The sequence below is a fragment of the Eurytemora carolleeae genome, unplaced genomic scaffold (genome assembly GCF_000591075.1).
Source record: "Eurytemora carolleeae unplaced genomic scaffold, Eaff_2.0 scaffold39, whole genome shotgun sequence".
Lineage (NCBI taxonomy): Eukaryota > Metazoa > Arthropoda > Copepoda > Calanoida > Temoridae > Eurytemora > Eurytemora carolleeae.
The window spans coordinates 249,172-266,318 of NW_019396056.1; the positions used below are offsets into that span (position 1 = coordinate 249,172).

At 32.2% G+C, this 17,147-nt stretch overlaps 2 protein-coding genes across 2 annotated transcripts; both read left to right on the forward strand.

Annotated features, from left to right (window-relative positions):
* The first annotated feature begins 5,659 nt into the window (after positions 1-5,659).
* LOC111707156 (uncharacterized) lies at positions 5,660-6,253 on the forward strand. Its single transcript, XM_023480194.1, has one exon. The coding sequence runs from the start codon at positions 5,660-5,662 to the stop codon at positions 6,251-6,253; it is 594 nt and encodes a 197-aa protein (XP_023335962.1).
* A 6,846-nt stretch (positions 6,254-13,099) lies between these two features.
* Positions 13,100-13,522, forward strand: LOC111707160 (uncharacterized). The gene has a single exon (XM_023480209.1). The coding sequence runs from the start codon at positions 13,100-13,102 to the stop codon at positions 13,520-13,522; it is 423 nt and encodes a 140-aa protein (XP_023335977.1).
* Positions 13,523-17,147: the final 3,625 nt, after the last annotated feature.

Sequence of the window (17,147 nt, forward strand, 5' to 3'; positions counted from 1 at the left end):
CAAAACATGACAGTTACTGAATAGTTTAAAATGTCTTCTTCCATAATTTGTCAAGTTATTTGATACCAAAGAGAATAATAAAAAAAAAACATTATATGGCAGTCGTGTTATAGTAAAATTGATTTCAAGGTAAAATATATTTCAACAACATTTTTTTTAACTAAATAAACTTCAAAAAGTCTTTAATATCTAATACAGTATATGGAAGAAGACATTCAAAATTATTTATCAACTGTCATGTTTTGTGGAACACCCTGTATGCAAAAACAGAGATTACATGTATCAGAACGATATTTGTCTGATATCATTGCAGAAAATAAAAAGCCATAAACATTTTGATACTTTATTCTTTTTAAAGAAGAAATTTTTTCGAAGTCTGATTTTTTCCTAAAATAAAGTACTTTTTGTACATAAACAAATCAAACATTTTTCTATTTTTATCCTTAATTCTGTATGCAGCTCCCGGATAGTGTTTACATTATGTATGAATAGTTTATATTTTTCTTTCACTAAATCCTGTTTGGAATTTTTTAGACTATTTAGAGAAAAAACATTGACTTTTTCCTCTCTCTAAAACCAAATAATGATCAAGGAATCAATACTATAACAGAATATTAAAAGGAAAGATATAATTATCTTTAATCATTAAAGAGACTTTAGAATAACACCATTTGTACGTGTCATATTTTTACAAGTACCAGTTCCACAGACTATCCATTACACCGGGATTTAGCCCTTAACAGGCTAGGGGACGGGCGAGCGTTGGACGCCCCCTTCTCTATTTTTTTTGCCCATTCTCCATTTTGACACTATCACCGTAAATTTTTTTTACTTTTAAAAATATAAATTTAAAGGATTTTTGTAAAAAAATTTTTTTTCAATGCATAGGGTAGGGTACAAAGCGGTAAAAAGCTACGGATCTAATAATTTAATTTCTGAAAAGCCCTTGAAAAATGGATGTAGAAACATGTGTCACACTTTGATATTTGTTTAAAACAAAAAAATTATTTTACATTTTTTAAAACTTTTTTTTGGCATTTTTTTCAACTTTCCCTAGGCCCCAAACTATAAAAGTTATCGGTCTAATTTTTTTCTTCTATGAGCTGGCCTTGAAAAATTGGGCTATGAACATTCATTTCAACCCCATAGCTATTCTCTAAGGCCTTTTATAGGGGGGGGCGTGGGAGGTCCTCCCCCGGCTATACATAGATTCAAACCACCAGCCTTTATAGGGTTAAGGGTGCGGAACTCTTTCCACTAATTTTACTTATACGTACGTGTATCTTTAGAACCTGACGGTGTTAACATTTGATATTTCATACTTTGACCATCAGATCTATCAAAATATTTAGATTCAAATATCAAAGGTCTAGCAAATCAGATTGTACAGATATAAAGATTATAAAATTATAGATTTATCCTGGGTAAGTAAGTTAGCTGCAATTCTTCAGAAATTAATATAAAATATAAAATATTCTCGGCAAACTCAATTCCTATTCTTTAATATTCAAATTTATAATTAAATTGAACATTTATGATTATAATCTAGAATTAAAAGTTTTGGTTGGAAAGTTTTATTCTCCATATCAACCCTTCCTTTCTATTTATACAAGTACTAAAGAAATCTAGGCTTTAAAGTTGAACTTTTTACAAATCTAATTTGGCAATAAATATACTTTAATATAACATCAAAATTTAAATGTTTTTGTGGATAGGTTGAATAGTTATCATATTATTTGAAAGATTTCATTCAAACCATGATCAAAATTGTAAAACTATCATTTTTGATTTTGATTAAAATTTATTAGTATTATCTTTTTTATTAATTCCACTTTAAAATAAACTAATTGTGTTTGTAAACTTAGTTGATAAACTTTTAGACGTCAATCATTTTGGTTCAGAGGTCTTAGGAGTTCTAGTTTTACAATCAGAAATGTCAAGAGTTTTTGGTTCACAAGATAAGTAGAAAGCATGATCAATAGAAAAGTTAAAACTCTGTTGACGGATTTCCTGAGCTCGCGATTTAAAAACTTCGGCTCGAGCCATATAATTCCTTAAACTCGACTTTACGACCCAATCTTCGACCCAGCTCTGACGACAGCTTGTGTAACGTGATTGACAGCTGCAAGAAGATCTTCGGCTCGACTTAAGGAGTTAGGCCCAATGAAAAGAAAACCGACCTTGGTTGGTTTTAGTAGAGAATAAGGCTCAATATTGAGTCTTGTTCTCATCAAAACCCGGTAAGTGCCAATTCCTACCATGAAAATCAACCAAATAGAATATGAAACCGGTTTTTTGAATTCAACTCTGTGGAAAATAAGATGTAGCTTGAATCCGAAAGCTCAAGCCATAAATAAGGCTCGACGGCAGCTTAGACCCGAGCCGGATTTTCCCGATTTTTTTTAATCGCGGGCTCTGCTGTATTTATGAACGGGTAAAGTTTGGTGTTCCATTTTCACACATTCAAGATTTTTGGATTTAAATGAGTTCTATAAAATCTTAGATTTTTAGCAGAATCAAATTTTCTATGTTTGCTTTTATTACATTATGCTAAATTTTTTTCTAAAATCAAAAGTAGATAAAAAACGATCTTTCTAAACGATATATGAAAACGATTTTGGGACTTTTTAATGATATCCTTTTGTAGCTGTATTATGTAAATTTTGTTAGTAACCAAGCAAAAATAGAAAATATTAGTGAAAGAAAAACATAAAGATATTTTATGTCTGAAAGTGAATGGGAGGATAAATAATGTCAGGTTGAGAAACAAAACATTTATTGTTGAAAATTTAAAACATTTTGCGACAAATCTGACAATATTTCAAACAATGGGGTAGGGGAGGACTTGTTAGAGGTAAACACATTTATTCTATAAATATCTAGTTATATTGTACACAACTATATCAGGACGTTGTACCGTACGACAAATAGTATAATAGGAATTGTTTATGTACTCTAGATAAAACTGTACACGAATGTAAAAGCTGTACATGAAACACTGCACACCGACCAACCTATTGTATTTGTCGAGTAGGTTCTGAATACTTGGAATATTATCATAGTTTTCTTCTCTCTCCTCCCTCCTTATCTCCTACACTCCGGACAGTCCCAATCCAGCTTCAGCCACTTTTTATATTAGACTTTTAGGGCACGGCGCTTCTTGCCCCATATTGACATTGGACAACTTTTCTATTATGATGGTCCAAAAACCTTCCCTGGGGTCATGTTAATTTTAGCCATTTTAACGTTTGTTAAACACAGACAGATTAGCCAAATATGTATACACAGGGTGAGTTAAAAAAAAAACAGGGAATATCAATGTTTTCGACAAATTTTCAAAATTATTATTTTGTTCGGATTTTAGGCATAAATGAAATGTTACGAAAAAAAATTCATAAATATTTTTGGAAAATTTAAAAAAAATCAGCGAAACCAATTTTTTTTGAAAAAAAATAAACTTTTTGAAAAATTGTTTGGAAAATGTTTATTCTATTGTTTTCCAAAATTTCATAAAAATTCATCAAAAATCAAATAAGATATAACAAAAAATGTAAGCCAATTATTTGCATTTTTGAAATCATTACAGTTCTAAGGTTATAATTTGATAACATTTATTGCAAATTTTCAGTCAAATTTTTCCCAACAATTTTTCAACAAATTAAATTTTTTCAAAAAAAAATAAGTTTTCCGATTTTATTTTCAATGATCCAAAATTATTTTTGTATTTTTTTTATCAAATTTTATTTTACTTATGCCTAAAATTCGAACTAAATAATAATTCTGAAAATTTTGTCCAAAACATCGCTGTATACTAATCCATGTTTTTTTTACTGACTCATATCACAGAGACAAATCCTATATTTTATAACCCCCCCCCCCCTCGATATTCAGAAACTTTCATTTACATATTTGATTAATTCTCTATTGGCAATTAAGAATACAATCTTGATTTAGGTCGGATACAAAATACAAATAAAGAAATATTCATTAATTAGAATCTGCTGCAATCAAAAACATGGTTAGAGGATTTAAAATTTTTAAAAAATTTTAAATTTCCAAACGATAAGTAAAAAATGGCTAAAAGAGTTGTAAAACTAATCAAAAATCTAAACAAAGATAAAGATTTGGCTCAAATTGATTTGTTCAGAGAATCAAATTAAACCAAATCAGCAAAGTACGTACAATGTTTGTTACTGTACTGTGTGTTCGGTACATATAATTGGACATGCACGCCATGGCTGACCTGTTTGGTTTTTACTCTTCATTTTGTAAATAAGTAAATATTGTAAGTCTCTTGGACAAAATGAAGTTTTGAAGCCCCTCTCCCTCTCGTCTGTTTTGGGCACCAAATTTATTCTTTTCATTAAAGATAATGAGAATAATGTTTTGGAATTGTAAGATTATAAAACTATGTTGGACCCATCTCTGCATTAAAAGTTGAAAGATGGACAAATGTTTTATTCAAACTTTTCCCAGTTTTTACAAGATTTTCTTCTTAAGCTTTCTAGAATATGTTTTTTCTTTAAACTTTTTAAATTCAAATAATCAATTAATCCTTTCAGAGGATCATACAGGAAAGCCATNCCCATTAATCCTTGCATTCTACCCCGCAATTATCCCATTAATCCTTGCATTCTACCCCGCAATTATCCCATTAATCCTTGCATTCTACCCCGCAATTATCCCATTAATCCTTGCATTCTACCCCGCAATTATCCCATTAATCCTTGCATTCTACCCCGCAATTATCCCATTAATCCTTGCATTCTACCCCGCAATTATCCCATTAATCCTTGCATTCTACCCCGCAATTATCCCATTAATCCTTGCATTCTACCCCGCAATTATCAGTTTTGCATGCAGACGACTAACGGTTATTTCCCCACAGCTACGCCTCTTATCAGATGTGCATTTGGTGTATTTTGTAAGGGGATTAGACTAATTTTTTTATTTTCCTAGGCGGCCGCCGATTGCAGAATTTAGATTTGTATCCGGTGAGCGTATCGAATTCGTTTATTTACAAGTATCAAGGGGAAATTCGATATATTTAAACTTTTTTAACAATACAGCTTTGGACCACAAAATGAAAATAGTTTGTTAAAAAAAAAGACAGGTGACACAATAAATTTCAAACACAAGATTTTATATAAAAAAATAAGACAAACACCAAACCAATGCATATATAAAGATTTGAACTTTATACAATGTAAAAAAAGTTTGTTTTAAACCTTTTCTGATGTTTAATTTAAGGCACTGAAATGATAATCTGGGAACATTTTGAGGATTGATGTCCTAGGTTCGATCAACAATTTCCTAGTTTTGACAAAATATCGTTCAGTAAAATAATGATTGGAGATAATTTGAATAGATTCTAGTAAGAAATATAGATAGATGTGTGGCGGAAGACGATCTGAGGAGTTAGAAGCCGGATACTCAGACGCGGCAAGAAGAGCTCTAATTCTGCCACGTCACCTTGATATATATATTTTTCGATTTCTTAAATTTAGATTTAAAAATAAGTTAGTCAATAAAGTATTTATTTAAACTTCGGTCGTGTTAAACTGAGCGTAGCCAAATTGGTGACCCCGAGTTTTTTCGCTCCTATAGACTGTTCTTTTCAACACTATAAACTGTTTTTAAGCTACTCGCTCAAGTGAAAATGCCCAAGGACGGTGATAATGTCCCGGTCCGAGCCGAACCAAGCTCATTAGACCTTTTGAACACAGTGTCAGTGAAAGTTCCAGCTTTTTGGTCAGATTCCGCGGAAGCCTGGTTTGTTCAAGTGGAAGCCCAGTTTGCGCTCAAGGGAGTAACCACCAGCCTCACGAAGTTTTATTATTGCGTCTCGTCCTTCAATCAAGAGACCGCCAACCAAGTTTTGGATCTGATAAAGTCTCCGCCGTCTTCTGAACCTTACAAAGCCTTGAAGATACGGTTGCTGAGACTCTTTGCCCTAGATGATTTTCAACGTTATGAAGCAATCTCTAGCTTACCACTGTCTGGAGACATGAAGCCCTCCAAGCTGATGTCAAGTATGTTAGCCCTGTTACCAGTTGGTCATAAACCATGTTTTTTTCTCCGGGGAGCTTTTCTCAAGAGGTTACCTGCAGACGTACGCGCTCATCTACTCAGGGATGATTTCTCTGATCCTATCACTCTCGCCCTGAAAGCCGACGAAATTTACCAGAGCAGAGTGGCCTCTAACCCTGTTTATGCTGTTTCCAGTTCCCCAGAGGATTCAGTCAACGAATAACTAAAAAAAGTAATGGTCTGAGGCTGTTGAAATTTTCTGACTTTTCCTTAATATCCATAGCCCTCTCCTTAGGTATAAAACCGGGCTTTTATACTAACTATCCGAGTCCTGAATGACTACTTTTTCTTGTAGCAAACTAAATCGTTGTTTTGGCCCACTTTTAGTTGTCAGATTTTAAATTTTTTTAGCTTTTTGGAGAGCCTATGACATAAGGAAACAGATTAAACAAGTTTTACAAAGACATTTTTGCAAAATATTAGCATAAAATACGCCAAAAGAAATTTGCACATTTTTAGTTTTCTTTTATTACATATCGCATTATTTATATTTTGCTATTTTTTTGCATATTTGAAATGGCTTGATCAAGAGCTTTTCAAAAATGTATATTTATCATTTTTTTTTGAACATTTTTTTAATAACTGGATTTTGCGAAAAAATTACAATTTTTGCAAATTTTTAAATTTTTTTTTCAGATTCTAAAAGAAGAGCCTTTCCAATGATGAATTATTTTTCATATTTGGACATCAAACATGGGATTTAGAGGGGAGAAGGTCGAATTCCCCCCCCCCCCCAGCGTATCCTGGGTTTCAAGTACCCCCTGCAGGGATAGGGTCAATCCGACCCCAATGACGGTAACCAAAAAGGAAAAGCAGACATAAAGGAAAATCTAAAGAAATGCGATTTTCCCTAAGCACATATATTTTTATAATTATAAGATATATATTGTATAAATAAATATATTTATACAAATATAAATATATAAACATATATATCATCAATGTATATAAAAACAAGCTTAGAAAAATGTTTCAATAAATCGAATGTTAAAGTGTCCTACAAGGATACGTTGCATGGGCACCATGGAGTCAATAATTGCGGGACACAATAGAAAGATAATCAGACAAGAAAGAGAAAAGAAAGAGAAAGAAAAAGAATGTGATTGCCGAGTTTATGAAGCAAGATATCCCTTAAAACGCAAAGGAATTGAGTTTTTGCCACAAACTCTGAATTTTCTAATTTTAATATCGTTGCAACCCAATGTCGTAGACCTTTAATATTTCAAACTATGAATGCTATTAGAGCAAATAATGTAAGTTTGAAATATCAAAGGTTTACATCATAAGGTTGCAAAGATACAGGTTTTACAAAAACTGAATTTGTGGCAAATACTCAATTCCTTTGTAACTCAAACAATCATTTGAAAATATATATATCAACAAGCAACATAAATTCAGCGAATATTAGACTAACCTCTAATACCTTCAAAGAGAGGTTGTTGAATAAATAAATATTTTAATCTTTTTTGAATAAATAAATCTTTTAATCTCAACAAATTTTAAACCAGTGCTGGCTTTTCAAAATAGATATGGAAAGTAAAATCTGAAGACAGATTCTTCAGCAAAGATTGGAGTATAAAAGCTGCATACAGTTCAGCCTCGGCTATAAACAATGGAAAAAACGAGAAAAAACCCCGCCGAATAAGAGAAAAGAACTTTTGGAAAAATGTAGATGTAGAGCAAAGTATCTTTTTTCTGCAACCATTAAGCAGCCAAACCAGAAGCTACCAGTTGGCCAGGGATGATTTTAAGACTCTCATTTGTTACTGCAGTTACCTAAATTATTATCAAAATTTTTTTATTTTCTCAAAAAAAGTTTTGAAAATGTCCATTTTAATTCTTAAAAATCAAAATTTGAGACAAATCGGTCGAGTGGTTCAGGACTTATTTAAGATCGGACATACAAACATCACAACACAGTCACTTAATTCTTGGTCAAAAAAAAAGAAAGTTTTTATTTTGAAACAGATAAAATTTGTTTTTTCCCCTTTAACCCTTTCATAAATCAGGAGGCCAAACTTGACTTTTAGCTAAAAAGCTGCTAATATGTTATTGAAAAAAGCAAAAAATAACTGAAATCTTTGTCTAGCAAATAGTAGTAACAGGGAAAAACACAACTATCTAGGGGGGGGGGGGGAGGGTTCCTTGAAGCTGTGTTGGAACTTGGGTTCCTTTAATGCTAATTTATTTTCACAGTAATCAGAATTTACAAAAATACAACTCTATAGGGGGGAGGGGGGGAGGGTTCCTTGAAGCTATGTTGGGTTCCTTCAATGATAATTTATTTTTACAGTAATCAGAGTTTACAAAAATCCGATATTGGTTGTGAAGGCAATATTGTAAATATTTATGATACAGGGTTACCCACAAAGGATGAGACTTCAAAGACGACTTTACTGTTTTCCGTTTTCGTTTATAATTTTGATTCCCTGCAACTTTGCCTAAGCATTGAATAAACCTTTTCCATCTAAACCCCTTACTTCATACAAAACAAACACAGTTATAAAAACTAATCAATTTTACAAAAAAAACATTTATTTAAAATAATCTTTTTGGAAAAGAAACACATCTAGTTCTGCCCGCCTAACTCTGTCGCCTAAAATGTGGAGGGTCAACCACATATACTGGGTACACGATACGGGTCGGTACGAGTAAAAACTACACCAGACAAACCTTGTACCGGTTCGGGTCATGCATCTTTTGAACTTTTCTAAGAAATAGGGTTTTAACTTATTTAATGAAATATACTCTAGAATCTGGAGAAGTTGTAAAATTTGATATATTCTGAGTTTATTGGATCATAAACTAGGGATCTATTCATTTAAAGGATTGGTAAACTTCACATATATTAATTAAAGGGATTGACAGGAACACAAGTTAGGAATCTATTCATTTGAAGGATTGGTAAACTTAACGTATATTCATTGAAGAGATTGAAGGGATTACAATTTAGGGATCTAATCATTTATAGGATTGGTAAACTTTACAAATATTAATTGAAGGGACTACAAGTTAGTGATTTATTTACTTAAGGGATTGGTAAACTTCACATATATTAATTGTAAGGATTATAAACTAGAGATCTTTTTATTAAAAGGATTGAAAACTTGACATATATTAAACAAAGGAATTGTAGGTATTGTAAACTAGGAATCTATTTATATAAGGAATTGATAAACTTCACATATTTTAATAAAAGGTTTTGTAGGGATTATAAACTAGGAATATATTTATATAAGGAATTGGTAAACTTTACATAAATCAATTGAAGGGATCTAGAAACTTTTATATATTTACTTATTCTAATTAAAGGGATCAGAGGGTTTCTAATTGGATCCGTAAATTTATCAAACAATTGTTTTATTTGTCGCTCATTATTTAAAAATGAAAATTAAGGTTGGGTTATTCCTGTATCACTGTGTAAATACCTCAATTTTTTAGTGTGACACATGTTTTTACATAAATTTTTCAAGGGCTTCTTAAAATTATAGTTTTTAGATCTGTAGCTTTAATAACAAAAAAAGTATTGGGCTATTTTCGATTTTTTTTTTAACACAGACTGGACTTTTTATCTCCCCTACCCTACCCTATGCATTAAAAATTTCACACTGACAGCGTCAAAAATGAGAGTGCAGGACAAATAAAACTAGAGGGGTGGGGCTTCAAACGCCCCCCTCCGCAGCCTGTATATGGTTAAAGAGCTGTTACCATATATTTATGAACATCCCTGGGTCCGACAAGTATAATTAATCTGTTTGCATAACTTCATTTATGTATACGATAAATATATATTTAATTAACTAATAAAACAGTTTATTTAAATGGGGAAAATTCATTTTACAAGTTAATAAGATTTATCAAGAAAGTTTTTTTTGATCAGCTAAACAATACATTAAAATATCTAGGAATATAAATAAAACTTTTTTAATGTTTTCCTTCATTTTACAAAACTGTTTTTTTTTTAATATAAAATCATCAAACTATCCCAATACCATTTTTACTGTTGGCAGAGAACTTTTAGTGACTTGTAGACGAGTGGAATGTCTGATTCACAACATATTCCTGAAACCTCGATCATTTTATCCACAACTGAAATTAATCAATGTTCAACTATAAGATACAAAAATAGATATTATATTCATTTTTGGTTTTTAAAAGCTACCTAACATCCATACTATGTGAAGCTGGTGCGGTCTGATCTGTTTTCAATGAGCTGACCTTTAAAAATTCGCCACTGGACATGCATTGCATTGCACTTTGCTCAAAGGCCTTTTTATATAGAAAAGATCAAAAAAAAGAGGAAACCCTGGACTTTGAATTCGGAGTTTCTTAATTTGTGCGGCATTTTCCAACAGAAGAGCGATCAGCCTTCAAACAAAAGCTTTAGACGTTCCTTTTACCATGACTGTAATAAAAAATTTCGTACAATTGTCATGTAGGCTCGGATAACGTTTATTTATTGTGAGGTAAAGAGTTTAAATAATAGCAGTGTACTTACTCTTCAAACGTCATTTTTAACAGTGTACACGTAGGCTTTGAATACATTCAGACCCACCAGCCTTTATGGGGTTAAAGAATGTACAACAATTTATAGACATTTATAGACATTTACATACATTACAGCAAATTACAGACATTTACATACATTACAACAAATTACAGACATTTACATACATAACAATAATTTACATACATTTATATACATTACAACAATTTACAGACAGTTACATACATTGCAACAATTTTCAGGCATTTACATACATTACAACAATTTACAGACATTTACATACATAACAACAATTTACAGACATTTATATACATTACAACAATTTACAGACATTTACATACATTACAACAATTTACAGACATTTACATACATTACAACAATTTACAGACAGTTACATACATTACATCAATTTAGAGACAGTTACATACATTACAACAATTTACAGATAGTTACATACATTACAACAAATAACAGACATTTTCATACATCACAACAATTTACAGACATATACATACATTTCAAAAATTTACAGACATTTACATACACCACAACAATTTACAGACACCAACATACATAAGAACAATTTGAAGACATTTACTTACATTATAACAATTTACAGACATTTACATACTTCAATGTTTATAAACTTGTTTAAAAGTATTTAAATTAGTAAAAATATATCGATGTACATTATTTCTGTAATCCATAAAGTTTAAATATTTCTAAATGTTTCTATGAAACTTTTAATTCTGGAAATGTTTAAATCTGCTTCCAAGAAATTTCTTTCATGTTATTTAAATCTGGTCATATCATACCATATACATATATACTAGTTACACCTGCTCGGGTACTTAACACCCAGGATATCATATACCATATACATATATACTACTTATACCTGCTCGGGTACTTAACACCCAGGATATCATAACATTTACATATATACTACTTATACCTGCTCGGGTACTTAACACCCAGGATATCATAACATTTACATATTATACCTGCTCGGGTACTTAACACCCAGGATATCATAACATTTACATATATACTACTTATACCTGCTCGGGTATCTTAACACCAAGGATATCATACCATATACATATATACTAGTTATACCTGCTCGGGTACTTAACACTCAGGATATCATACCATATACATACATTACATATATACTACTTATACCTGCTCAGGTACTTAACACCCAGGATATCATATCATTTACATATATACTAGTTATACCTGCTCGGGTACTTAACAAATGTCGGATTCAAAACGGTACCCTTTAAAGTTTTATCAGATAAAAAATGGTGATGATTAAATCGTTTTTACTAACTTTAAAAGTGTTTATTTCCGTGATATTTCTGATAAGCAAGGAATGCGCATTGCGCAAGTCGTTTTTGTAGGAAACTAGAAATGAAATAAACTGTTTGAATAAACAAAAACACATTAGCACATTATAAATACTTGAGCAGAGAAAGCCATCAGGGTATTGTCATCTTTGTATGGAGGATCACTGAAAAATAGGGATTATACTATCACTTATTTACTTTTAAAAAATAGGAATTTAAAGGGTAAAGAATTGTCAAAGGGATGGTCGTAGTTAATTTTTAGTTTTTTAAATGTCCATAATCTTTTTACTAATTAAGCTACAGTAACATTTTTAAAAAAAACAATTGTAAAATTTAACTTAAAATGTAAAACATGGTTTGTACATCATTATTTGTAAAAACGAAAATTTATAATTTTTTCAGCTGAGACTTTTTTTGCCATTTAACAGATAATCTGCTTCTTCGTTTCTATTTAAAATCATAGACTTAGAACAATACAGTTAGGTCGTCTTTTCAAGCTTTAGGGGTTTTTCGTTTAGAGACAGAAGCCCAAAGAAGTTACGCGCATGCCCTCTCTCTCTGTCTTGTCACTCCTATGGGCCTATGTCTCAGGGTTCTTGTGAACGAAAAGCCTCTGGAAAAGACGACATCTAATGTTCTATCTGTATTGTTAATAATTTATTTTTAAAATATTTTGTAGTTAAAGACGGTTGTTTTTTCGTTTTGTTTTCATCGTTAAAGAATTTATCAATTAAATTATGAGAAAAGTAAAAAGTGCCCATCCCTAATTGTTTAATTTAAATGATGGTGAAAACGGAGTCGTTTTAACCCAATATAAAACCAAATGAATTTAAAATGGTTGAATTGAATATTTGCTGTGAAAATGTGTGAATTTATTGAATACATTAAACTTCAATATAACACTTTGTAAAATACAATAATCCTCTCAAATACAGACATATTCAAACAATATATACAGTTGCTAAGCCATGAAATTTCATTTTAAAAGAATTTGTTAAAAGTAAAGGTTTACAGAGAAGTTGTGGGGGAAGACGATCTGAGGAGTTAGAAGCCGGATACTCAGACGCGGCAAGACCCCGAGTTTTTTCGCTCCTATAGACTGTTCTTTTCAACACTATAAACTGTTTTTAAGCTACTCGCTCAAGTGAAAATGCCCAAGGACGGTGATAATGTCCCGGTCCGAGCCGAACCAAGCTCTTTAGACCTTTTGAACACAGTGTCAGTGAAAGTTCCAGCTTTTTGGCCAGATTCCGCGGAAGCCTGGTTTGTTCAAGTGGAAGCCCAGTTCGCGCTCAAGGGAGTAACCACCAGCCTCACGAAGTTTTATTATTGCGTCTCGTCCTTCAATCAAGAGACCGCCAACCAAGTTTTGGATCTGATAAAGTCTCCGCCGTCCTCTGAACCTTACGAAGCCTTGAAGAAACGGCTGTTGAGACTCTTTGCCCTGGATGATTTTCAACGTTATGAAGCAATCTCTAGCTTACCACTGTCTGGAGACATGAAGCCCTCCAAGCTGATGTCAAGTATGTTAGCCCTGTTANTAAACTACAATTCTGACACTTTCTATCTGTAAACTCCAGTTCTCATACTTTTTGTCAGTAGACTCCAGTTCTCCTACTCTCTATCTGTAAACTTCTGTTATCACATGTTCTATCTGTATTTTTACAGACATATTAGTTTAAATAATAAGATAGGAAACAATTTTAAAGGGTATTTCTGGACCTTTATTCAATTCTATTTTTGTTGTGTCTTTCATCCCTTGATGCTTTTATTTCATATCATAGGGGGGAGCCTCCCCCCTCCAAGAGTTTAGTGTGGGGCCCAGGCCCCCCCCTTAATCCGCCCCTGGATTGGTATTGAGAGATGTGACTATGAATTCTGTTAGATTAAATAATCTAAGTTTGAAATATCAATGGTTTACACCATCAGTTTAAAAATTTTGTGGCGAAAATTTCAATTCCTTTCTTTGATTCTCGCTTCTAATTTATAGTTATTGTTATAGTTTCGGTATTATTAATACTTATAGAAAACAAACTATATCAATTATTATTATTCTTATGATTTTATTATCATCATCATCCAATCAATGGTGATACGGATTAATTTTATAAAGCTAATCTTTATGTTGCTGTCATTATATGTGACATTCAACTTGAGTGTATAATCGAATCGGTATAGAAACATTTTCGCTAAACCCTATAAATGTGTTGGTTTGCTTTGCGTTTTTTGCGCTGACACGAAACAAAAAGGTTCTGACAGCCGTTTTTTGGTCCTGATAACCCTACTGTGAACGCGATGGTCCTGACAGCCGGTCCTGATAGCCGGAGAGGTCCTGGTAACCCTACGCTGAATGCGAAAATGTCCTGATAGCCCGTGGGCAAATAAGAGCACCCAGACAGACAAACAGACAGACAAGCCAAATTTATATATAGATTAGCCGAAAAAAGGGAACAACAAAAGTAGAGGAATATTTAAATGAATAGTTGCATACTCCTGAAATATTAAATGTAGTTCATAATTGAATATTTTTTCAAACATGTTTAACTAACTATGCAGTTCACTGCTCTGTTTGATAATTCCCTCACGTTGAAAATACCCATACAGTGGATGTTGTGTATACACCGGAAGGCCAAGTAGTTAAGATTGAAGTATGACGACCTTTGTTTTAATATTTTAACACCCATGTTTTTCTAGACAACTATAAAGTGCGGATATATATTTTACCCAAAAGAACCTTACTCCTGTGTAGCCTTACAGATGTATACATCTATAGTTTAGACATGAGGAGAATGAATGAAGAAATGAAGATATTAGAAAAGGATAACACAAAGATTTATGAAAATTATTCCGCAGTACAAAAATTACAGAAAACATCTTAAACAAATGTGTGAGTTTCTGCAGTATTAAGAAACTATAATCGAGATAACATTTAGAGTAGGAAAAAGGTTAATTTTTTTTAGTTAAGAATATTACGGAATATAAAGTCGTGTCTATTTTTAGTGACTTAATAATAATAAGTGCAATTTACAACCCAAAAAAGGTAACTTCTAACAAATTCCATATCAGCCCCATCCCTCTCTGCTGTTTTGCCAAAAATTGTGTAGTCCCCTGTCCCCCCCCCCTGCATTACAAAAATAAAAACAGCTCCCCAAGTATCGAAAGAATTCTAATCTAGCAATAACTCCCCATCTTCTAATGTAAGCAATAAGCATACATAATTAAAGGTCGGCCTTTATTTCTATACAATTATGATGACTTTCTGTCTAAACTTTGATTTCTAACGACTTTTTATTCAGGCAAATAATTTTAGGGGAAAATAATCTTTGAATTTGAAATGTTTTCGTTTTATGGCATTATAATTGATTATGACCTAAGTTAACTCTTTAAGTGTAATATATTTCTAGAAATCGGCAAATATCACTGTCGGATTATAAAATACTAGGCCTTTAGGGCGCTTCGCGCGCCCATTTTCTATTTAAATTGTGACCATGTTCTTTTCGTTAAGATTTTAAAACAAAGAAGAACAAATTTTTGTGATTTTTTAAAAAAAAATCGTGGATTTTTAAGAATTAAAGGGAGTGTTAGCGAAAAATGAAAGGGGGTATAGGCTTAATGCGATAAAAAAGCGCTTTTGATCGCTACTAATCTTACTTTTATCTGTCGCGTCTATAAGGAGAAAATGGTCACGTGATGTCCCACAAAAAATTTGGGCCCGATCGGTTCAGCCGTTTTGACGTTTATTGGATACAAACAAACAGACAGACAAGCCAAATTTACATATAGATTTAGAAAGAACATGTAAAGAAAAAATCTTACAAATTAAAGTTGTCAGTTCACATGAACTTTTTAACATCGCATATTTTATGTGAATATTTCTTACAGAAATACATCTCTTGTATCTTCCCTTTCTTTAAAACAAAGATTGACACCAGACGGACAAGGAAGCTAGGACTAGTTCAGGGGCGTACGAGGGGGAGGGGCCGAGCCCCCTCTGAGGGGGGCACTCATTGGGGAGGGCTCTTTTTATATTACTTCCCTTCCTTAGGCAATCTACATTCTACATTGTATTGCATTCCACTCACCCAAACTAAAAGATTAAGAAAAGAATTAAAATATATTATGATTCACAACAATACCCTTCTAAGCTTTGTCTGATCAAGTATTGCATCAAACATCCATGTTTCCCATTTTGAAAACTGAATATTTCTTTTTGTGGTTTCTTTAAAAAAACGACTCGCGCATTTGTTGCTTCCGAAACGACGGAGAAATTAAGGTTTCAAAGGTATCGAAATCGATGCTTGATCTTGATCTTTTGTAAAATTACAAATTAATTATATCTTTAACTGCATGATATTCAGCGGTAATCGTATACCCTGTCAGAACAACCGAAAAGAAGACATCGAGTATTATCCTAAAATTAAAAGTGCCTGCAGTGGATCTCGAGATTAAGTGTTCGGGATTATGGGGTTTCATCCCTAAATTTCCCTGTTCTGAGGAATATTTATAATTACTGGGATCTTCCAAAAACCAAAATTATTTATCAGTATTACGTTTCTCTGGTCAACTTTGTTACATAAATCTCCCACGCAAATAAAAGTCACATTTATATAAATGCACTGAATTTGAATGATCAAATATGGGTACTGTACTCCATTTTAATGTCAATAAATCAAAGGGAAATATTAAATTGCAGGTTTAAGATGCGCTATTTGTAAGAGTGTGAATGTGTAAAAAGTTTTCTATATTAAAAATGATGTCTTTGCCTTAACCCTGATTAAATAAAAAGAACCAAATTAGTTTGAAACTTTAAACTCTGTTGAGGAGCTAGAGGGGTCTGCTGACACTGCTGAAAACTTTCAAGTGTTTTTTCTTTTAAATTTTCATCAGATCCGTAAACAACAAGGTATATTAAACGATAATGACGCTGTGTATCTTTAAATATCCTTATTACTCAGCGAAGAGAAAGAGTAACACGGAGAATTATTTTTTGACTGTGTAATTAGGAAATGTTAACGTTATGTGACGTTTTGAGGCATTTTGACACATTTTTTGGTTTAAAAATATATTAAACGACAATGACGTTGTGTATCTTTAGATATCCTTACTACTCAGAGAAGAGAAAGAGTAACACGGAGAGTTATTTATGACTACGTAATTAGGAAATAAAGAGGTTAACGTTATGTAACGTTTTGAGGCAT